This window comes from Lathamus discolor, chromosome 6, assembly GCF_037157495.1.
Source record: "Lathamus discolor isolate bLatDis1 chromosome 6, bLatDis1.hap1, whole genome shotgun sequence".
NCBI classification, from domain to species: Eukaryota; Metazoa; Chordata; class Aves; order Psittaciformes; family Psittacidae; genus Lathamus; species Lathamus discolor.
This window is the reverse complement of record NC_088889.1, coordinates 87,652,305-87,675,977: the sequence shown is the minus strand read 5'-3', so window position 1 is coordinate 87,675,977 and position 23,673 is coordinate 87,652,305. Positions and strand designations below refer to the sequence as shown.

Sequence of the window (23,673 nt, the reverse complement as noted above, 5' to 3'; positions counted from 1 at the left end):
TAATACTTTCTTGTGTTCAACTTTTTTCTGTGGATAACCATAATATGTTACAAGTAAACTTGTTTTGCTTCTTTGATGTAAATTGTCAAGTGAATCTGATTGCTATTCTTTCTATAATAGTGTTTAGATTACTTATTCTTTTCCCTTTTTCAGGTAGTTCAGACTAGAATAATCACTCATTAGGACTAAATGGAGCGGAGATCACCATGTATCTGATTTACCAGAAAATATATAACATGAATTCTTACAATATGATATGTGGACTGTGTGAAAATGATCCTATCAAATAGCATATGAATCTGTTTGATGTTAAGTACAGCTGCAGCAGCCTTAGCCCCTTTTTCCACACAGTTCTCAGCATGGTCAAACAATGGTTCTGTTAAGCTTCTGCAACACTGAGATCTGAGTTAGAAATGCAGTGTAAATCTCTGGGATTAAATGGTCAATTTTCATTTTCCAGCCATGACTGAACTTCTCACTGAAGGAGGAGGTTTCCTACTCTCTCAATAGTGTTTGATATTTCTGAAGTGCTTATTTCAGTACTATTTAGGCAGTCTCTACAGTTTATAGAGAAAGAGGAAACTGATTCAGAGAACAATCAAACCTTTTAAAATAACATTGCTCAAGTATTAATTGACATTAGTGTCAGCTTCCATTTCATTCAGAGTTTTCAGCTTCTTGCTTTTCTGGTATCTTCCCAGTGCTGAGTTCTCTCCTCACCCTGTTCTTGCTGTTTCTCATCTCCCACTTTGGGGAAACCCTAGTTAGAAACAAAATGCTGAAACGAAATAAATCCGTGATACAGAATTTACTTTTCCATTTAGTACAGGTGATGGTTCAGGGCCTTGCTAGTTTTTTCTGGTATTTGTGGGATGGTCTTCAAATACATTAGTTTTGCTTTGGTTTAAGGTAAATAGTCATCGGTTAACTAGGGTTTTGCTTGTTAATCGGGGCTAAGTTTCAAAGTCACTTTCTGAAACTTTCTGATGACTGGAGTGAAAAGCAGTAGTGTTAATGTTCTGGTATGAGTACACAGGCTTCGTAACTTTAGCACACCCACCTGGAAAAGGAAAGTGGATAGGACAGGGCTAGCTGCTGCAGCATGAAATTTAAGGTGACTCTTGGGTTTTCAGGGAAGCTTGGAAAACTTTCTGTACCTTTAGTTTCAAATCTGTGAGATGTCTGATGGTGTTACATGAGCATTTTGATGCCTTCCAACTGCAGCTGAAGAAATCTTTTGATACCTTCCAAAACAGATAGGTTGGCCTTGCTACTTCCTTTGATAATAGTTGAAGGTCTTAGATACTTGATGAATCATGGCTCTGATGTTCCTTGTCTAAATGTTATTTTGTTTCAAGTACGAGAATGTCATGCTGCTTGAAAAAACCTAGTTCAGCTGCATAAGGAAATAATCTACAAGCACAAGAGTGGTTCTTGCACCATCTTGTTTGGGAGATTTCAATCTGGAAAGAAGAAAAAAATCAACTTTTAAAAGCCTGAAGTATAATCTGTTGAGGTTTCTGGTAATGCTAGTTCCAGTGTTGAAAATGAGAAAGCCACCTGAAGGTTTCAGTACATCTGTGAGTGTGTTCTTGTTGTCTGTGGTGATTGACTGAGGAATTGAAAAGCTTAGAGTTTTGGAGGGAAGTACTTCTGAGGAAATGTCATGTAACTTCACTTGAGGGCTCTGAGGTTTGGGGTGAAAACCAAAGATTTTGAACATGAAGATTCCCTTAAGATTTATACTTGGGAGTTTTGAGAACAGTTGTAGTACACATGGGTATACACGAGAGTTCTTCTTGTTGGCTTGAATCTGAGTGACAGTAGAGTGGACAAAATTAGTAGCCTGTGCTGAAGCCCATTTTAAGATGAGCTTTGGACTTCTGCAGCCAATACTAAGCCCAGACTGCTGCTGTTTCGTTGCTGCAGGTACTCTGTATACCTTAATAGGTTTATGTTGTCCTCGTGGTCTCTGACTATAAGGTAGGTGTACTTTGTGTCGCTGAAAACGAAAACAAGAAAACCTGCAACTTGAAGGCTTCAGTCAGGTACAGATAGGAACTCTGAGAAGTGGGGAAGAATATTCCTCAGTTTAGTTGGGAGCTACACTTTAAGTGACCGAATTACCTAGTCATTTATAATGCAAGCATATTTCTTCTAACAGCGCAAAGGTGAAGGGGGAGAAGAATACATCTTCCCATTATGTAAACTCTAGTTGCTCCTTAAATTTACTTGACTCCACATTCCCTTGGGTTTGCATGCAGATGAGCCTGTTAGGAGGGGATGATAGTGACACTCTATCTGTTGCTTCAGAGCTGAGGTCTAGCTCTAATTGAGTAGTTGGTCACAGGACAGTGTCAATCTCATTTCTGCTGGGGCACCTTCTTCTGAAAGGAATGACAGAGTACCTGGTAAAAACTGGTTAATTAGGAGCTTTTCTATTAAATTTAACATACAAGTGCTAAAGTTTTGTGACAGAACCTGTATTTAAATCTGATTATCCAAATTATCTGTTTATGCTTATACAGTGTTGTGGTTATTGTAATAGGAAAACAATATAAAATTATATAGAAAAAAGGGAAAAAACCTCTGAAGTCTTGTTGGTTTTCCTGTTCAGGTTCATTTAATCAGTGAAACTCTTACAGACTTCCAGTTGGTGTATTTTCTGTGTCTTAAATACAAATTCCGTCAGCTCTGGTGGGCTCTTTGCCTTGGGGTGTCTGTTGCTTGGGCTAGGAGAGAGCAATCTGTCTTCATCATGGCGGATAGTGGGAGAGGAGTAATGGTCTGTAGTAAGTGATAAATATTCATTGTTGTTCCAAAATAGAGCTTACAATGCTCTTGTGATGTAGTCATTAGGATTGCAGAACATGGGGTAGTCCCTGGAGACTGTAGACACATACTTTGATGTTTTCCAGACAAAAGTTTAGTCACTTGAGTGACTAAATTTGGGAGCTTACATTATATTCAATTGGTTGAGTATACATCTATCTTTATAATTAACTTGGAAACAGTATTGGCAAAAAAACAGCAAATTGTGCTACTAGCATGTTTACAAGAAAACTTTGGAGCACGGGCAAACTAGTGCACGCTGTTTGAAAAAGTTGTTTCAATGCAGATTGCAACAAGAGAAAAAACTAAAAGGAATTAGACGGTGGAGTTTCCAAATTACTTTCCTTCACTTGCATGAGGGGGGTTTCACCCTTGTGAGGGTCAAGAACTGTGCTTGTTCTAGCATTGGAAGGCCGTTCCCTCTCTACCCTTCCCTTCTGTTGCAGCACGTCTGCTGGGCATAAATATACTGTATATTTACAGCGTATTTATGAGGGCACATGACAGGGTCTTGAAAACCTTATAGTGATACTTTTGGAACTGCAGATGCTCCTTCTGGTCTCTTGAAAGCATGAACTAATTATGAACTAGATATTAGTGTGATGGTGTCGGGAAAAGAAGCCTCATAATGTAATTCTGGAAGCATTAACTTGAAGAAGAGAAGGCTCAAGAGGCACCTTATCAGTCTCTACAACTGCCTGAAAGGAGATTGCAGTGGGGTGGGGATCAGTCTCTTCACTGAAGTAATAAGTAATAGGACAAGAGGTAACAGCGTCAAGCTGCACCAGGGGAGGTTTAGATCGGATATTAGGAACAATTTGTTCACTGGAAGGGTGCTCAGGTGTTGGAACAGGCTGCCTAGAGCAGTGGTGGAGTCACTGTCCCTGCAAGTGTTCAAAAGCTGTGTAGATAAGGCCTCAGTGACACGGTTTAGTGATGGTCTTGGCAGTGCTGGGGTAATGGTTGGACTTGATGATCTTAAAGGTCTTTTCTAACCTAGTTGATTCTATGATTCTAAGAATTTTATTTCGGGGACCTGCGTCAGTTGTCACTTCTGAGGTCATCATCTCTCTACTTTGGGTCGAGTTGCAAGTAAAGCTTGCAGTGAGAGTATTTTTCTTCTGCTGCATTCATCGTCTTTTTGCTGGATTCAAAGACAAGGAGTCTTTTCAGAGTTTCCAGACAAGCAGACATCACTGCTGCTCCTAATTCAGAGATTCAGTGGCTAATCCAAACGTTTCTTAATGTTTGTGTTCCTGTGGACTAAGTAAATGACACTTCCCCTTTGTTCCCACTTTTTATTTGTATGTTGGGCTTGAAGGTAGGTCATCTTTACTGTTTACTCTGCTCTCACCTGGGTGGTACTGGAATATGTGAATGGTGAAAATACACGCATAACTGGTGAGCCTTTTTGTTGTCTGACTGGGCTAACTGGTGCTGCTCTCACCCCTAACCCTTGTGTCTGTCTCACCTCACAGCAAACTAATATAGGCAGTGGAAACCACTTTTTATAGAAATGTCTAGGTTTATGGTGGTGTTTGCTCACTGGACTGGCTTGTGGGCTCAGATGAATGACAACCTATGAAACAGCAGAGGGTGGAACTACACTACCAGGAAAGATGCCCCTTTTGATGGTACCTAAGCTGTTAGACTCACTACTCTGTAACATGAAACCTCATCCTTAATGACATTGGTGTCTTGCATGCTGCTTGGCTATAACTTTGCAAGGACATAGATCAAATAAACCCACCATTAATTCTTTTACAATAGCGTGCTGTAAAAATCTGATTGTCTCACTCTCACTTGGTTAGTAGTAGGTCACCTTCCAACTGTTCCAAGCAGCAATTTTTAAAGAAGTGCATAGGACTATACTTGCAAACACTAACAACTTTATTTTTAAAACTTAAATTTAAAAATCTGTTTTTTAGAAGGTTAAGAGATGTTTTCTAAAAATACACGTAGGTTACATTTTATCATCTTTCTTAACTTGCCAGTAAGTAGTGCTGCTGAGAAGTCTAGTCCCATCTATGGCTGTGTGATTCAGCTTTTTCTTTCTTGTATTGGCACTAGTGATCATGGAGCTGTTGCAGGTTTTTGGTACAGTCAGACTTGCCAGTCCAGCTGGACCTGTGTTCATACAGCTGCATTTGCTCTGTCCTGTTGCACTGGCTCAAAGGGTCTGTTAGAAATATCTTGCTGAGGTGGGACTCCTTTTGGCATTAGCTCAGATCTGTATTTGTCTCTCTGAATTGTGATCCTTAGACTTTGCCAGTTCTTTGCCAAAAATGATGAGGAAAACCACAGTGGGAAGCATGTTTGATTCTCCCTGTTATCTACGATGTGGATTTGCAGCCATGGAGGAAGACAATATTGCCTATTAGCCATGACTTGAAGTCCCCTGATCAAGTATTGAGCAGTGATCAGCGCTTCTCTCACAACAACAGTTCCTCTAACTGATACATAGGTGCTGGAGACGGAGGGCTTTGGTATGAGGTTGAGCAGTGTACTTAACAGTAAAAGCTTAAAATGTAGCTACTGCAGTATTTCGTGTGTAGCAGTTACTCTGTGACTTCATAACTAGTAGTTTCTTCAATTATTTTGACAGAATACACTGTAGGATACTACTTGTATACAAATTCTAAGTAGCTTTGCAAGTTCTCTCTGGACACTTGACTAGAATAATCAAATCTTTTGATCACCTGACTGTCAGCTTGCACTTGGAAGAACCTACCCTTGCTCACTCGCAAATGCACCCCAAACCTATTGTTCCCTTTGCGTGTTTCATGCTTAACTGTGGTGCATTCACTCGGGCCACTGAGTTGGGCCATCTGGTGAAAGGTGTGAGATTTTAAAGATAACGAATCCTTCAACTACTGGAGTATGTGAATAATTTAAAATGTGAATGTAGTGTTTTATGTAGTAGTATAACAACTGATGTAAGATATTCTTAGATCAAGCTGCTCTTTAAATACTGCAACACTTCTTTTCATGTATTGGCAAGCATCGCTGGCTTCAAGTCACACTACTGGTGATAACCTTTCAAAAATCCCCCCCAAATCGTTTAATTATTATTTAAAAATACAAGACAACCTGGATTTCTTTTTTTTCCAAAGCTAGAACACTTTCCAAAGTAAAGGAAAAAAGTATCTTTGAGCCAGTCCCAGCAATGAGCATTTGTGCAAATGCTCGTAAACCCTTCATACTGCTGGTGAGTAGCAAACATTCTGCTCGGTGCCTAACAGCTGTGCTCTGTCAGGCCATGGATCTAGTGCTTTGTCTCTGACATGGAAAAAAACAACCCACAACCGAACCGGGGTACAAGAACAAGGCCATGTGATACTTTGGTATACTCTCCCAGTTCCTGGCAGCCTTTGGTTTCGGAAACTTCTTGAGCCAGGAGCTGCATCTGGAATGTAATTGAATAGTTCTCTTTGGACCTTTCTTCCATCAATTTGTCTTGATTTCTTTTTAAGTCCATTTATACTTTTGGCCAACATCCTATGTAAATGAGTTAGTCTCTCTGGGAGGTGTACAGGCGAAACCCCTCTCAGTTTAACTCTCCTGTTTGAGATCTGTGTTGCTGCACCACTCTTAGAAGTATACCTCCTCTATTTGTGTAGCAAGGGGCCAGGACAGAATAGTCTTTGTCTGCTCCCTTTCTGCAAGTGGTCTGTAATTTCTGTAGGTTTCTGGTATATCATGCCTTAGTTATTTTTTTCCTCTTTCTTCTTTCAAAAATGAATTTCTAGCTATGTTTAGTGTTTTCTTCTATGTAAGATATGATACTTCATGCATTAGACCATGTCACACTTTTGTTACACTTTCTCTTGTTCTACGTTCTCTCCATTCAGGCTTTGTGCATGCCAGGGACATATACAGTGACTTGAATATGTTAAAAATCGTTCAGAAACAAATGGAACGGAGAACTTCCTCCCTAACTGGTGCTTCCAGTATGTTACTGTTTTGCCTGCCACTAGCCTTATCTGTGAATTTTAATTCTTTCCATCTGTGCTTATTCTAGGTCCTGCTTTGATTGCAGCACAAAAGCTTTTGATCAGCTGAGCTGTTCAGAAGTTTATTTCATATCAATAGTGGTTGCCACATTTTTTTCCATGTTCCAAATTTGAAAACAGAATGGCAGTTGACAGTGTTCCATCTTCTGAATGAAAGAGTGAATTGACATTTTCTACAGTAAATACATAATGCAGAAAAACTGTTATATAGCAGTGCTGGGAAGGTTTACTGTGAAATGAGCACTGCAGTTAAAATAGTCTGGTGTTACATTTGCTATTCAAGCTTCGGAGGGAGTGTTGTACATCTAATAAGACTTGTTTGGTCGTTTTGTCTTACTTGTACCAATGGTGTCTGAGTCCAGATCAAGTTTTTATAAGTATACCTTATTGTTAAGTATATTAAACTATTCTGTTCATTCTATAATAAATGGAAATTCTGGTAATTTTAGTTTAAGTTGATTCTTCTAAATGAAATATTTACCTCTGGGCATCAATATAAACTTTAAGCACTTTTAACTACAGATAAAAGTGACTCTCTGGCTATCTCCCATGATGGGCTTTTTTGAGGAAAGACCTACGGAAAGTGTTTTGAATTCTTTCCAGAAAGAGAAAGCCTTTCCTATGGTAACTTGTTCTGCAGATTGATTGGGCAAGGATTATCAGATGCTTCTGTGGCTGCAAAAAAGTGTTGCCAGTAACTCTGAAGTGCGAGAATAGCAGTATGTGGGGTCTAAATTTGGCAATTTCTTTTTCTCCTCATCTTTCTGACATCTGCTTGTAGCATTTATGGAACTGTTTTGTGGAGATGGAGGAATGTTAAGTTCAGATTCACTTCACTGGGGATCTTGCCGAGTCACAAATACTTTTAACTGCTGAGAGTTGGCTATTTTACTTGCTCTGTAAAGCTTTTACTCCTGCATTGTAGGTGCATCAGAGCTGGTGTGTTCTGCAGATTCTGATTTTGAGAGGTGCTGTTCCTGTGGGTGTGCATAGGACAGCATTCCTACTCATCCATTTAATATTCTTTATGTTCTTCATTTGATATTTGAAATTGGTCTTCTGTGTGTGTCTGTATCTGTTTTGTCAGTGTTAAGCTGATGTAGCTACATCTGAATCTGCCACTCTGTCCCACATCGGGCTCTGATTTGGTGGCAACCATTCTCTCTAACGCAGTCAGAGGAAGGTGCTGATGCTACATGCTCCCCATGGGTCACCTTACAGTAGTTAATGCTCTCACATAGGGTCTCTTAAGTCTAAGTTTAGTTCTCTCTCTTGCCCAGTGAGATTCAAACCTGCATTTCCAAGGAGCAGCAGCCAGCAGATAAGTGACTATTCTGGGACTGGAGCAGTCTCTATGCATGATTGAAACTCTGCTCTGTGGTTTTCTCCAAACAGATGATGAAACTTTCCTTAACAATAGTCTCTTGAGATCCTCTGTGTCTCCAGCGGGAGCAGGAAAAGGCAGAGCAACAGTGCGGGAAAGTGCATGGAGGATGGCAATTGTGTGATCTTGCCGTCATTCCTTGAAGGGATTGCGGTAGCTGTGAGATGGGTAAGGGTTAAATCAGTCTGAAAGCTGTAAGATGGAAAAGCCGGAGCTGAGCTGAGTGGCTGGGGGAGATGATTGCAGAGAGCTGGAGCCCAAGCAGGTGAAAGGTCAGAGCTGGCCTGTGTGGGCTGGGAGCTCCGCAGGGCCTGCAGTGTGGGGAGATGGTGATCCCAGCCGACGCACAGTGCTGGTTAACCATTTCTGTTCATAAGCACTTCTTGCTGCACAGAAACAGACCTGGCAGTAAATGCCTATAAATTGTGATGTCCCACCAGTCTTGATTACCATGATGCTTTGGAAAACCCTCAAAGTTCTCAACTGGGGGTTGGGGGAAGCTGACACTGGCTTTGAATTGCAGTTGGGATGGAGCTCTGTGTAAGTGATAGGCTTGCATAAGTGTCTAATGTTATGAGACTTCGTGTAGGCATCTGCAGTTCAGAAACAGAACATTTTAAGTGATTTTCTTTATGGTTATATTAACACAGTTCAAACAATGCAGATCTAGAGACTTCTGTTAATAAAGGGATAAACTGTGACTAGGGGTGAGAGTTGGCTTTTAGTCTGTATGACAGTTACTAAATAGTTATGTCTAGAATTTAAAGCAGCAGTTTGTAAATATGTTCAATTTTAGTCTTTTTGTGGTGTTGTGGATATATATTCTCTACTTTCACTAGAGAATCATGAATATTTACATTTTTGGGATACTGCGCTTCAGGAACACTGTCGCACAGTGACAACCATGATGCTTCGCTTTGGGCTGCTATTCTGTGCCACTCACACTAAATTGCTTCTCAATTCCTTTTCAAATCTTAATTTCCATTGGGAAAATTACTGTTTCTTGTTGCGTGGTGCTGTTAAAGGACTGAAGAGGTGAAACATTCAAGTGTTAAGAAAACACATGCACTCTTGATAGCTTAAAGTATGCAAAAAAAAAAAATCTGTTGTCTAATGTGGAAACAGAACTTCAATTTTCTTCATTTATTTTCATAAATTGTGAAACAAACAAAGAAAAAAACCAAGTACTTTAATACAAGCCACAGATTTTACTTGTGAATTAGATGGTACTTGAGATGCTAAGCCATCATTAAAGGATTTATCTGTTGCTGAAATGGTGCTTACTATTGAGACATAACTATTCACCATCTGAAACTCGTTAGTAGAGGTGTAGTTAGATTCAAGACTGAAGTTTCTAAGTTACTTAACCTCATGTGTTTGGCTTGTTGCCAGTAATATGAAATTAAGTTTCCATAAAAACTGCAAAATGTGAAATTAAGCAGTCTTGGTAATCCTCAGTTAAATTTGAGAACAGGATCACTTTCCTTCTAGATTTTCCCAGAAATAAAGTATCAAAACCTACCTGTCATGACTTCTTAGCAAAGGTGTGGCAAGCTGAGAGAGTAGGGTGATGCTGATGGAAAACTGCACCTGCTTTTCTGAGCGTAGTAGCTTGAAATCTGTGCTATGTCTTCAGTCCTCTTGCCACTGAGCTTTCCTGATGGAGGTGACCATTTGCATGGAAGTGTTTAAATGGAAGATGCTCATTACAGTAAATTTCCAAGAAATCTGTCAAGCTGGATAGCTGGGGTGTCCAGCATCCAAGTATCAAAATCAGGCTGAAAGTTGGGCATGTTCAGCCTGGAGAAGATAAGGCCCTGGTGAGACCTTATAACAGTCTCCCAGTGCCTAAAGGGGGCCTACAAGAAATCCAGAGTGCAGCTTTTTACAGGGTATTGTAGTGACAGGACAAGGGGGAATGGCTTTAAGCTGACAGGTAAGGGTTGTTTAGATGAGATAATAGGAAAAAATTCTTTACTATGAGGGTGGTGAGGCACTGGCACAGGTTGCCCACAGAAGCTGTGGCTGCCCCATCCCTGGCAGTGTTCAAGGCTGGGTTGGACACAGGGGCTTGGAGCAACCTGTTCTAGTGGAAGGTGTCCCTGTCCATGGCAGGGGGTTGGAACTGGATGAGCTTTAAGGTCCCTTCCAACCCAAGTCATGCTGTGATTATAAAATCATGCTTTACAGCACCATGCTTTTTGGATCTTGCTAGTTTGGTATTGCTATCTTTTTCACCTGAATATTTAACTAGTTAGTGGAAGTGTACAGCACTGGAAGTTAGTAAGTTCCCTCAATTTTGGATGATCAATATACTTTGCTTCACCAGAATATACAGTTTTTCTTTCAGCAATGTATTTTTTTAGGCTCTTGTGATCTCCTAAGGCTTGAGACTAGTAGCATGTAATTTTTGGTATCTAAACCCAAATGCAAAGAGAAAGATGGAAGAACTCTGTTTCAGGCATGGTGTTACTTTGAAAACTACAGCTGTGAGGATCATACATTAGTTCCCAGGTACTTCTCTTACACATTCTATGTTTACTTTTTGTTATCTGTTGGCAGTATTGCTTACTGCAACTAGCTGTTGCTGCTAGTGTATTTTTCCACCTGGAGAAATATATTGTGGATAAGTTGCTTACACAAACAAGCTCTTTCTATCTTATTTCTGCTGGAGATGTTGCAATAAACAATATTTATGATTCTCATCTGAGTTCAGTCTCACAAGAAAAATAAAAGAGAGTTTCAAGTACCTCTGAGTCCTTGTTCTTTTACACTTTAATCTTTTTATCACTGACTTTCTTATCTGAATCATTCTTTAGGGCTGCAGGGTTCTGGTTGATGCACGGGACAAACTGGGGATCCCTTGGCAGTACACGGAGAATGAGAAGCATGGAATGTTTTTGATGGCTTTTGAAAACAAAGCTGGAATGCCCATAGAGCCTGCCACCTTCCAGCTGTATGTACCTGCACTGGGTGCACTGTGGAGGGATTCGGGAATCAAGGAAGCCTTCAGCCGTCGGAGCGAGTATCAGCTGGTGAGTATGTCCATCTTCATGGTGGTAAGGAAAAAGTTCCCTGCCATATACATCTCTCTTCAGTTGAAAGATTGCTTGCTACGTGCAAGATTTAGGCATCAGATGAGCCGTTTGTAGTAGTGCTGTAAATCTGAGCACTTCAGCAGCAGAAACAAGTGGTAATTGGAGCCAAACTTGAAAAACTACATGGCAGTAAAGAGGGAGTGGAAAAGTGCATGACTGGATAAACTGGAAGAGCAAGAGGAACCAAAAAAGGCAGGAATTGGTTGAACTAAAAATATTTTAGGAGCTCAGTAGGTCTGTTCATAGTAGGTCACTGATGAAGGCACACTTAATTTGTAACTTTCCAGTCCTGCCAGCTTGCACTATATTGATACTGGCAAACTATTCCTGCGTGCAGATCTTTTTGAAGTGAATGCAGCACCCATTCCGGCTGCTGCTATTTGGCTGTTTCTTTTCATCCTGACGTCTGCAAGTGAAACTTGGATAAGCCCTGAAAGATGACAGTGAGCATAAAAATGTGCTATCTTCCTTGCTTTCTCATTATTAGGTTTTCATGCTCTTGTGCCAAAATAGCTGCATTTCTGGTATGGAATATGTTTCTGACAGCTGTTAATAACCTGCTCTTTCTCTTCCTATGTACAAGATTGATATGCTTTTTGGGTTTTTTCATCTCTTTTTTTCAGTGAAACAAGATAGCGATCCATGCAACCTAGTACCACTAGTCACTTGGAAAATTACATGTGGTGACATCCTAATTGTTCTAGTAAATCTTTGATTTTAACATATTAATGTGCAGGTAGAAGTCAGCTTTGGGTGTTTTATCCCCAAACTGCATCCAGCTTTTTCTTTTTTTTTTTTTTTTTTCCTTTTTTATTAAAGAGAAACAGTTACAGTTGAAATTCTTCATGCCTGGATATGTTATCAATGTTTAATTAGAGGAGCTAGGTAGAAGATAGAAGCATGGCTTTGTATAGTCTCCCTTAAACTCATAAGAAGGAACTTGGTATTGCTAAAGGAAAGCTAGAGAAATTCAGTAGTGAAATGTTTGTTTCCTCATGCTGCTTCTCTCTGCGGGTTCTCTAGTGTCTGATACTGTAGTTAAATTTATGCTGCAGCCCTTAGGTACTTCTCTGTCTCCACTAGTATATGCCTGAGTTGTCTTGCTCAGTACCTTTGAAATCAGTCACTGAAGTATCAACGAGACTGCTAAATGGCTGAAAAATAAAGGCTAGGTAAAGCTGTCACAGGATGATTGTTTAAACCTTGTTTCCTCGGGCTAAAAATGTAACAATTTCCATGTTACAGCACTGGGGATGGGGGGAAGGATGTGCAGGGGGGAGAGAAGACAGATTAATTGTTCTGTAATTCCTCGCATCTGTAGACAGTAAGTAAGACTTTGCTGTCCTAAGCGCTGTTCAAATGTGGGATAAAAAGATGGTTTGTGCCACAGGGAACTTGAATTTAACATGAGACAACTAGTAAGAGAATCCAGTATAGTAAGGAATAATTACACCAGCAGCCTGTGAAGAATTACTTTTTTTTTTTTTTCTGGGAGATGCTATGATCAAGCATGGGCTTTGTTTTTAGGAGGAGATTCAGATGGGGATCATGTGGGAGGTTCATTCCTGTACATGTTAGCAATAAAATTGCATCAAACTGGAAAAAAAGAAGTCCGGTTTGTTGAATAAATAGCATTCCAAGACTAGTAGGCCTACCTCTGCATTCTCTGGCTTTGAGGATTAAACAGGAAATTCCAAAAAATAAAAAAGGCCCACAAACCCAAAGCATACAGGCATGCAACTGATCATTTAATATGCTGTCATCTTCAACACCATGGTATAGTTCTCTCATGCATCTTTTTGGATGGCATTCATATAACCTTTTTAATAATACTGGAATTGCCTGCAGGCACCAGAGGGGTTGTCAGTAGTTGCAATGATATGATGTATAACTGAACCACTGTGTAACTCAGTCCTGCTGCATGCATCTATGGCATTAAACTTGAAGATCTTGGGTGCTGCTGTTGTACTGTACAAGCTGCATCACTGACAGATTATAATGTACCTGAGTTGTAAATAAAAAGCACTTACTGCAGAGAAGTATTTTAAATGTATAATTCTCAAGGATACAAATGTGACTTCTGGATTGATTGCTAAAAGAATTACTAACACCTTCATGGCCTGAAGAAGTTTCCATGCCTTGCTTCTAGGTTCAGCAGAAGTCTAATTCCTGGAGTACACGGGGATTAGCAGCAGTACAGCCACTTTTAACAAAATAAGTTTAACTGCTTAAGTTCTTAAAGAAAGCAGGTGGTTTAAGGAAATGCCTTATTTATAATTATATATAATATGTATAAACCCATACCTTCATTTAGTTTAAACCCTTGCTGGATATAGACTCATGTAAATAAATAGAAGCCAGATATAGTGCACTCTGAGAAAATAAATCTTTTCTGAACTGATTTTAACTAAGGCTAAAGAAAACCTCTGCATCAGCACTCCCTTTCTGACTGAGTATAAATGTGCTATTATATGGAATATACTTTATTTGAACTGAATTTATTATGTTTAGAGTAATTTTTAAATGATCACTAAGATTTGAAGCTTTGCTTTACCATCATCTTTCAGAATGCCTCTCAACAATGCTTGAAATAATAACCCTGCTCAGCACTTGCATTTTCTTCACCCTGGTCGTGCAGTCAACTGAACACCAGCTCCTTTTTCTATTGTTATTACGTTAGCTTCTGAGCAATAGGGCATGTTGGTCTGCTTTTGAACTATTTTTTCTCCAGGAAGTTGTGTGACTTTGTTTAAAAATACCAAGTAGAACATGTTGGCTGGTTAACTAGAGCTGAAAATCAGTGTGCAGGTGTCTTCCTATGGTCTGTCACACTGAGCTTAATGACTGACTCATCAGTAGCAAAATAGTTGAAGGAAAATGGCTCTGACCATAACCCCTATATAATTGGAAAGCTGCTTCTCTGGGTCTACAGAAGCTGCCTCTGGGCATTTGAGCGTTTTCTGCTTCACAATCAGTGCCTAGAAGTGCTGTTTGTAAATGCCTGTCTGGGTCTTTGAGCGTTTCAGAAGTGAGTGGGTGGATTCTACAATAGCAGGGTGCTTTTTTGCTTCTTTTCTTCAGTCTTTCTTAAAGCAGACTAACCAATTTCACTTTCTTTTCACAAACATCAGCCTCTCGCTCTTCCCCTGCCCCAGCCTGTCCCCACCAACCCAAGTTCCTCTGTTCCTTGTATGCAAGCCAAGTAGTCTGGGGACAAAAGCTTCATTGTATATTTGGTTACATTGTCACGTCTCCGTCCTCATTTTTTAACTACTAGAATAGGAATTCCTTTGTAATCAGTGTGTGATTCTTCTCTCTTCTGTCTTGCCCTCATTATCCTACCCCATTTTCTGTCTGTATGTTAGAAATGAATACATTCATCACGTGTTGCAAAATGTCCTGTAACATTTGTTCTGTTGAGGTTGCCCGTGGTACTTTGGGCAACTGGATATTAATTCTCCATTGCCAGCAGGTGGAGACAAATTCTATTTTGAATGGCTTCTTGGAGAAAGGACCCTGGTCCAGTGATCATTTGGCTGAAAGGATGGAAGCTTCTTCACTTTAATCCTTGTAACAAATATTTGGGTATATTTGGGAGTTCAGGTGCATGTAGCTGCAAGCTTTCTCACACCCGTAAATGTTGTTTCCTTTTGTGCCATAAACACATTGAGGCCAAGGTAGGAATTGCTTTGGTCAAGTGGTTTCTGTTTTGCCTTTTGTTCTTCCTCCCAAGTCTCTAGTGGGAGAATGTGAGAAGCCATTTACTTTGGTTTTAATGTGTCCAGAACAAACAAAATCTGAAGTGAGATTAGCTACTGTCTTGACTTCTTACAACTTGGCATGCTTCATGTCATTGTGGTTAAAGATGGGACAAATAGGGCATGTCAGGCAAGAAAATTACACTTTTGTCACAGTCGTAACAGAATCATATTGTGTGCCAGAATGTTACAGAGCTTGAGTTAACAACAAGTAGATTTGCAGAGGCCATCATATGGTTTCATCAATTCTTAAAGCAAAACTAACATTGTTTTATCAGCTTTTGTAAACATGCACATTGTTTTTGGTTTTGTTTTTACATCTCCATCCTAACTACTCGTAGTCAAAGCAGTATCTTATTTGAATGGTTCTTACTACTTCCCTTCAAGACACTAAGTCTTTCTAGCCTCTAACTATGTATTTCAAGAGCTCCTGAACTTTTCCTGTGGTACAAATCATATTCTTATCTCTTCAGCATTGATGGGACTATCTACTCTGAACTCCAAAGTTTATTTGCAATTAAGGCAATTCTTCTGAGTTATTTGCCTGCAGCCACACTGGCTTCTGACTTGTGCTTACAGATACCACCCTTCTTGATACAGAAGAGAGGATGGCTATCCAAGGAGGCTGCAAAAGGCATCTGTTTTAATGCAGATAATCTTAATATGCAGAATATATTCATAATCCATCACTAGAGTATCAATTTAAATGTATTATTGATCTATTATTGTTGATGTTCACTCACTGCTGAAATAATTTCTAATAACTCCTTTTGAAAAAAACCCCAAGAAATTAAATGTCAGTGCTAATGGGAAGTAGGTTCCAGAGAGGGAAGTAAGGGGCTTGCAAATACAGAGCAGAACTTACTACTGTATCCATAGCTATTTTTAGATTTGTGCACAGGGAATTGTATGAACACTTCCACTAATACTTCAGATACTAAGAGCCTCTAAAGCCTTGGATGTGGGAAGACTCTGGAAAATGTTTTAAAGAGCCTTTCTTTTATATCGATTCACCATTCTCTGAGTGTTTTGAGGTTTGGGGGTTTTGGGGATGTTCGTAACAGGACACAAGTCACTCCCCTGTGAATTAACTTTTTTTCCTGTAAGCAGACATTTGAAATAAACTGAAGTGGTTAAATTGTACCTGCCATAACTGATAGTATGCTGGAAGTGTTACATAGTGAACAGCCTTCTCTTCGTGTTAGTGTAGCTTTGTCACTGCATTGTCCTTATGTGAGGAGCTGATGGCCTCAAGGCCTCATAGAGAGCCAGCTGCGTGTTTAGGCAGTATTGGAGGTGAAGCACACTAATTTTTGATTCAGAGTGGATAAACTGTTGCTTCAATGTCTTTACTTTGGTACAGAAATAGTAGGTATGGCAATAACGCAAGATGATCAGGAGTTCAGCTGTATACTAGCTGCCATAGCATATGGAGGTTACATGGCATCATTTGACTGCCTCTATCAGACAAGTGAGCTGAGATGCTGGACAGCAGAGTACTAACTTGACATAGAAGTCGGTGACTTTCGAAGTGATGTGTTAAATGAAATCTGCAGGAGTGAACTGTGCTTGAGCTCATGAAGTTTGACAATGCCAAGTGCAGGCTACTGCACTTAGGTCAGGGTAATCCCAAGCACAAATGCAGGCTGGGCAGAGAATGGATTGAGAGGGGGTGGACTAGATGACCTTTGAAGGTCCCTTCCAACCTATACTATTCTATGATTCTAAATTATGTAGATTTTTTCTTATCTGGATGGGACATACCACTCTGACCCAGAAAACTGATGGATTGGGAGTAGTGCTACAAACCAGAAAGTTATATTTGCTGTTGCTGAGCCTTGATATCATATTAACTTAAAAGGTCAGTAACTTGCAGACTTCATCTATGCAGCTTAAATAATATCATGCTTGGGACTCATATAGCAGGTTAAGTTACAGAGATGTATCTCTTCAGTTAAAGATCTAAGCAAGGTTTTATGGCAGTATTGTGACAATGAAGTGACAGATTTATATTCTTAGTTCTGGTTCTGCCCTCTAATACCAAGACCTCAAAAGTTGATGGTTAAGCTATGGAGTTTGACTCATCTTTGTACAGCAAAAGAAGTTAATTGCTTGTGTAAGTACAGTACTGCAAAGCATTCTTTCTGGTGTGTAGTAGGCAGGATTAGCAGTTGGAGTCCCTGGCTTCTAATCCTGTGTCTAAGACCAAATAGGAAAATTTTTTTAGATTAAAGTCTCAAGTAAGAACTCCCAAACAAAAGTGGCATTTTGTTCAAGAGGTGAGAGTTGGCAAGTTACAGTTTGGGCTTTATTAAAAATTGAGAAGGTAACATAAAGCAAAATGCAGCTGGAAATCTTTGCACAAGATTCTGTGGATGTTGGCTAATACTGTGTAGTTTGTCAGTTTGCATCTATAGAAGTTAAATGCACAGTCTCATATTTGAAGTATTCCAAAAATAAATGCTTAAATGAGATAGGTTGATGGGCCTATTGCCACCAGAGGAACTTCTTGAGCAGCATTTGGCTGTACCAGCAGTAGTGTGTCTTGTCAGCCACTGAGATTCACATTCAGGACTAAGCTGGAGCAGGAAACAGGATTGAGGATGCCTTCATAACACGTTGTCTGTCACCTGCAGCAAGAATGCTTCACTTTATAATCTCAGTCTTGCTTTAAGTGCCACTGACCAAGAGGTGAGAAGAACGTGCATTTAAAGTAGGCTGGATTCAGAACCATTTAGAGAACTAAAGGTCATAAATCATTCTACACTGAAAATCGTTTTGAGCTCCAACAAAATCCACTTGTGCCGTATCTTTTTCTCAATGACAGAAGCCATTCTCTCAAGCAGAACCATCCATAGAAAGCTGTGTGATAGGTAAAACGGTTATTAGCTGTTCTGAAATACTTTCTGCTTTTGGAGAGAAATTAACAAGAACCAGACAGGTCGTGAATTATGACCTTTTCAAAACAGTACAAATGGAAAAGTGTTAGAGAGCAGCAATTTGTAACAGTACCTACCTGAAGTCTCAACCAGGCATTAAAGCTCTCAGTACTAAATGCTCTGTGGAAAAATAAAAGGATTCTTGCCATAAGTTGCTCCTGGCTTTAGGTTGTGACAAAATGCAACAGCTGGATGAAATGTAGCCTGCATGGAATTGGGAGGATAAGTTGGAAAGTAATGAGCAGATCATACATAATAAATAAGTGGATAACAAGAAATTGATATGGCTACCATATGGGAACTGAGACAGATGCTGGATAAAGACCTGTGCTACTGGCTGTTCTAGTGCTCTGTGTAGTGAATTCCTGGCACTCTACAATTTTTCCTGTTTTGTTTTATTTAAAGATCAAAAACTTAAGGCAAAATCGATTCAAAAGCCTTTAAAAGGTACAGTGCATTAATGCACTTCATTAGTGCCCTGCTGTCAATGGATACCAAAAGGCTGAAATTCAGACTTTGTGTGGTCCTACTTTTTAACTTTTAGGTTCTTGGAGGTAGATTAAAAAGACTAGTATTTTTATGGTACTATGTAAGGCTGCCTGTAGGAGTTTTCGCTTTTGGCCTTCAGATGCCAATAAATCTTGTCTGTATTTTTGGTGTGGTTAAGGTGAATGAAACAACTTCATAGATACAGCTCCCATGTTGAAGATTCGTTATGAGAATTTGCATCTTGCCTAATGACTGCCATTTTTCTAGTTGAAAGATTTCTTTTTACTCATGTGTGTTTTATTAAGAACAAACTTGTTTTGTCTTTACCTCTTGTAATTGAGCCCATTAGAGAACTGTCTGGGTGCTCCAAAGGTTTACAGAATAAATACTGTACTTGTCCTTGCCTCTCTGCGTGTGGTAGCAGTTATAGGTTGACGTCTTACTTTCAGCAATAGCACTGAAACGCAAAATCTAATGGGTTTAGACTGGAAAAGTCCTTTTGGCTCCCAACTCTCGAGAATAAATGCTACCCTGCTTCTGGAAAGAAGCTTTGATTTTTATTATGCATGAAATAATTAGAAGAAATACTCAGTATGTCTGTCTTCGCAGAATTGTTGTTCTAAGCTCTAATTAGCGCTACTCTAAATCTTGCAGGACTGTATTGAATATAAGGATTTGTTCAGAGCAAGTACAGCTGTAATTAATCTTTGCATTCCCATCAAGAAATGCTGGCACATGCTGTGAGAAACAAGGAAGGAAACTTTCAGTTCAGGCTGTCTGAGCCAGTACCCAACTGCAGCTAAAAAACCACTGGAGTAATCTCTTTATCCTTTTCTAGTGTGCAGGAAAGTTCTGGGCAGAGACAAATCCAACCCACTGAGCAGCCTTTAGCTTTTGATCATGCTGTTTCGTGTCATCTTCAGAAAGTTTCTAATGGATCTCCGTAATTCAGGAGACTTCAAAACTGGCAACTAATATCTCCATAGAGATTCCCAGTAATAAGAATGTATTCCAGATATCCAAGTAAATTAAATACATTTAAAGGTGTGCTCTCTGTATGACTGAGGGAGTTTAATAAAGAATTCCTGCTGAAATTTGGTGGAAGCAGAAGAATGCTCATATATGAAGTAACGAGCATATGCATAGATTGAAATCATGGTAGCATGAGGACAACTTTAATTCTAGTTTCAGCAAAGTACCTGCATTATGCAGAGACATATATGTTAATATTTATCTATCTTAAAAACAATGAAGAATATTGTTTCTAGTGGAAGGGCACCACTTGTCAGACTGGTTTCAACCCTTTAATCTCAAAAGATATAGCTGAAATGGAGACTATTATATTTGTGTTCCCATGGTACGGGCTTTCAAAGCTTTTGGTGTATTAAAGCTATGGGCACTACTTGAAGATCCAGCAAGGACTGGCTTAGCTGTGTAAAAGAAAAGAGAGTGTTTGCTACTGGCTTTGTGCTGTATTAGCACTTTTCTGACCCTATGACTGGTTTCAGGAAATTAGGCAAAAATAACCCCACAGGCACTGCAAAAGAAGAGGTGAATGGTTTTGTTGAGCCTGTCTCCCTGACACGGCTCAGTCTGCTCAGAAGAGCAGTGCTGATGATGCACTTCAGAAGGTTCCAGGTTTACTGTTCAGCCTTTTGCACCTCATTTGTATGTTCCCCATAGTAATTCAGCTTTCTTTCATATTGGTACTAGGCCTTGTCAGCTCCACTTAGAACTGGGACAGGCAGCAAGAGTGTTCTCAGTGTCTTGCTCCAGGAAGAGGTTAAGGCTTGGATTTTTCAAAGAGGCCACTGAATTTAATAGGATAATGTGCAGTGAATGGTTTCAGGCTTTCCTGAATATCCTAGTTCATAGTAAGCTATGTAGGATTAAGAACAAGTAACAAGCACAGATGAGCAAATGAGCAAAAATTTGAAACTAGGTCTGGTTTTTGTGGGAAGTCCTACTGGCATGTCTTCTGGGGTTTTATACTTAAGAGAACAGATACTTACATTGTTCTTAACTTGTCATGCTGAGAGTGAATTACATTTAATCAGCCTGCGTTCTTTAAAAGACAGGATCTGACAGAAAGCTGAAAAGGGAAGTCAGGTAGGTTGCTTAGGTAGTGATAACATGCTTAGTTTGCTGTGTCGTATTCTTGCTAGCTATCCAAATCTTGATTCTTTGCAAAGACTTCTTGAAAAGATTGTAGTTTTCTTTAATGTACTTTTTTCGTATCATCTTCCCGTTTTCCTGCTGTCTCCTTAACAAACCTGCTCTACCTTAAAACTTCGCTTTACTCAATGTGTCACTCAAGGATAGAGCTTAAGTTGGGCTGTAGTTCTGTGATAGAGTAATCACCGTGAGCAATAGGAAATGAGAGTTTAGGAAGTTCTGATTTGCACTGTGCTCGTGCTTATGTTGGCACAACTAATTTTTGGAAGGTCTGCTGTAAATTGGGAAGCTCATCTGAGGCAGAGTGCAACCCTATGACTGATTGTAACTGCAGAGGAAGTAGTGACATGCTGTGGTGTTGGTGAAGGAACAAGCAGTTGGCATCACATCACCTTATCCTGGTGCTTGCCAAGGAATGTGGCAGTATCTTTATCTTGCTGATCCTTCATCTGAGGAGCGCTTCCTTTACTCCGTAAATCTTTCTGATGCTAAGATAAGATGCCGGTACCTCAAGGATGCTGTTTAGGTTTTTGAATGTTTGCGTTCGAAGTTATTGGAGTATATGACGTGTTTGCATACACCATTCAAAGTCAACATTCCATTTCACAGGTATTGAGTGTGGAGCAGGAGGTAGTGAGCAGAGGGAGGGAAGAAACACAGTATTTGACTTTTGAGTATGTGAAATGGTAGCTATGCAGCAGTAGAGATCTTCATAGATGAGATGACGTAAGGATGCATCTGAACTTGATACTGTTCCAGAAAATCTCTTGAGGTTTTGTACTGCCACAAAACAACCAGCTGATGACTGAACACTAATGGAAGGGGCAGAGCTATGAGGTTGTTTCCTCAAAGGAGAAGAGTAAAGTTTCTCAGTGCTCTGCTTCTCCTTTTTATAAACCTGCCTTAGCTGGGAAGGCTTTCTGTACTAAGGCAGAAGGCAGCATGGTCTTCACCTTCTTACTAGTTTTCAGCTATACTTAAAGCAGCTCAGTGGAGTAAACCGATATTGCTCTATTACTGACTTAAGATTTTGGGGAGGGGAGGAAAACTTCTTGGAAACATCATGCAAGATTTTCTGTTTGAGAAAGTGGAAAACATGTTGCTCTGAGAAGTAATTTATTGACACCTTTCAAATGTCTCCTCTGTATACAACACAGATTCCTGCAGTTCAGACTGTGGCAGACTTGTGCTTCACTTGGCTTTACTCCTGAACAAACTGTTGGTGTTTGTCCTTAGAAGGTCTGCTTTCTACCCCACCCCCAAAGCCTCTTAATTTGACTTGCTTTCCTTGGTACTCACTTAATTCTACTTTGGAAAACTCAGTAAAATCTCAAAATGAAAAAAAAAAAAGTGGTTTATTGATGAAACTCTTTCCCATTTAATTCCATCTCTGAATTTTGTGTATGTAAGACTTTGTTCCGTCTGGTCAGAGTACAGTACTGAATCAGTAATGATGATAGATGTGGGTAGGAGGCAAAAGAACCACCTACTATATCCTCTCTTTCTGTCTTCTTTTTCCCAGTCCAGCACATGCATTCTGGGTTGCAAGGGCTTCAGATGGCCATCTGCGTGGCTGGGCTGCTTCCACCTCTGCAGTCAGTAGGGTGTGACTGGGCTTTAATTAGGACTTTTTTTTTAATAGGCTAGACTGCTTAACAGCTTGAAGTTTGTTAAACCCATTTCATTTTCCACTGTGGCTTGAGTAATTTACACTTGTAGATGAGGCCTTCAGGATAGAGACTAAGTCACTTATGTCAAATTGCTTATTTCAACATTAGATTTGTGTTCAGGTGTTCAGTGCTTCATTTGTTTAAATAAGATGTATAGGAGGGTGAATCAAAATAAAGCTTTCCATTTGATGCAAGATTTAAATTATTTGTGGGCTTTTTTCCTCCATGGTCATTTCTAATAAGCCTCTGCTTCAAGACTTTATAATAATTGAGGACTGTGTCAAAAGATGTGGCTTAAGTGCACATGAAAATAGGATGGCATTGCACATTAGTGCAGTTGTTGTTCATGCAGTTACCAGCCCCATCTCACCTTGTGAGTCTTTGCTCAGGGATGTTTAATCCTTTAGTGAACCAGTATCTGAACAGCTTTACGCTTCAGCTTAGGTAAATTCATTCCAATTTTGGTTTCATAAGTGAAAGTAATGATGTGAGTCGTGTGGTAGAATGAAGTGAAAAATGTGGGAAAAGCAATCTTGAATGCTCTGAAAGAGAACAAACTCTGAAATGAAGTAAGAAGATTACGTTACTAAGTCTTCATACTAAAGCATCAATAGTGCCAAGGTTTAAGAGCAAACTTGAAAGAACTTCCCTTGTCCTCATGCTGAAACAACCTTCAGTGGGGGAGAAAATACTTGGATTAATCGATCATTGTGATTGAGTGTGAATAAATAAATGTTTTGAGATAATGCCTGTGAATCAGATCACAAAGAACTTGATTGTCAATGGAAGCTGTAGTTTGTTTCAGATCACCAAAGGTGGCTTAAGGTTCACTATAGTTCATCTGGACTCAACGTGCAGCATTGGCACTGGAGCAGGAGAAATGAGGTTATAGGTAGGGCAGTCACTTGGGTGAAACCCTCTCTCACAGACCCGAAGTACAGCTGTGAACTAAAGAAATACTCATTTGTGCCATATGCCATGAGGCAGCTTGATCGCTAGTGATTTACAGGTGCACGTAAAGGTCAGACCTCATAGAAGGCAATGCCAACGTTGGTGTAAGTGGGTGAACGTGAGATATTGAGTAACTTCTCAGTACTGAGAACAAGCAAGTATACGTTATGAAATTCCACTGATTTGAGGAGTCACACAGTAACAGCTGGCAAAAACAGTGCACTTCAGAGTTCAAAGATGGTCAACCTTTTAAAATTAACAAATACCAAGCTATGACTGAAAATGGGAAAGTTTTGTTTCTAGGACAAATGATTTGTGAAAATTAGACACGGAAATTGGCTTGAGGATTCCTGAGGAATGCTGA

At 39.7% G+C, this 23,673-nt stretch overlaps 1 protein-coding gene across 2 annotated transcripts in view; it reads left to right on the top strand.

Moving 5' to 3' along the window:
- The window catches only part of GNA12 (G protein subunit alpha 12), a 41,003-nt gene that overhangs the window by 3,330 nt on the left and 14,000 nt on the right, over window positions 1-23,673 (top strand). The window contains exon 2 of one of the 2 annotated variants that reach the window (XM_065684550.1): window positions 11,049-11,264. The exons of the other annotated variant lie outside the window; for it this stretch is intronic. Coding sequence (XP_065540622.1) covers window positions 11,049-11,264 — 216 coding nt within the window. The remainder of the gene's footprint in view (window positions 1-11,048; window positions 11,265-23,673) is intronic. 2 annotated transcript variants of the gene reach the window in all.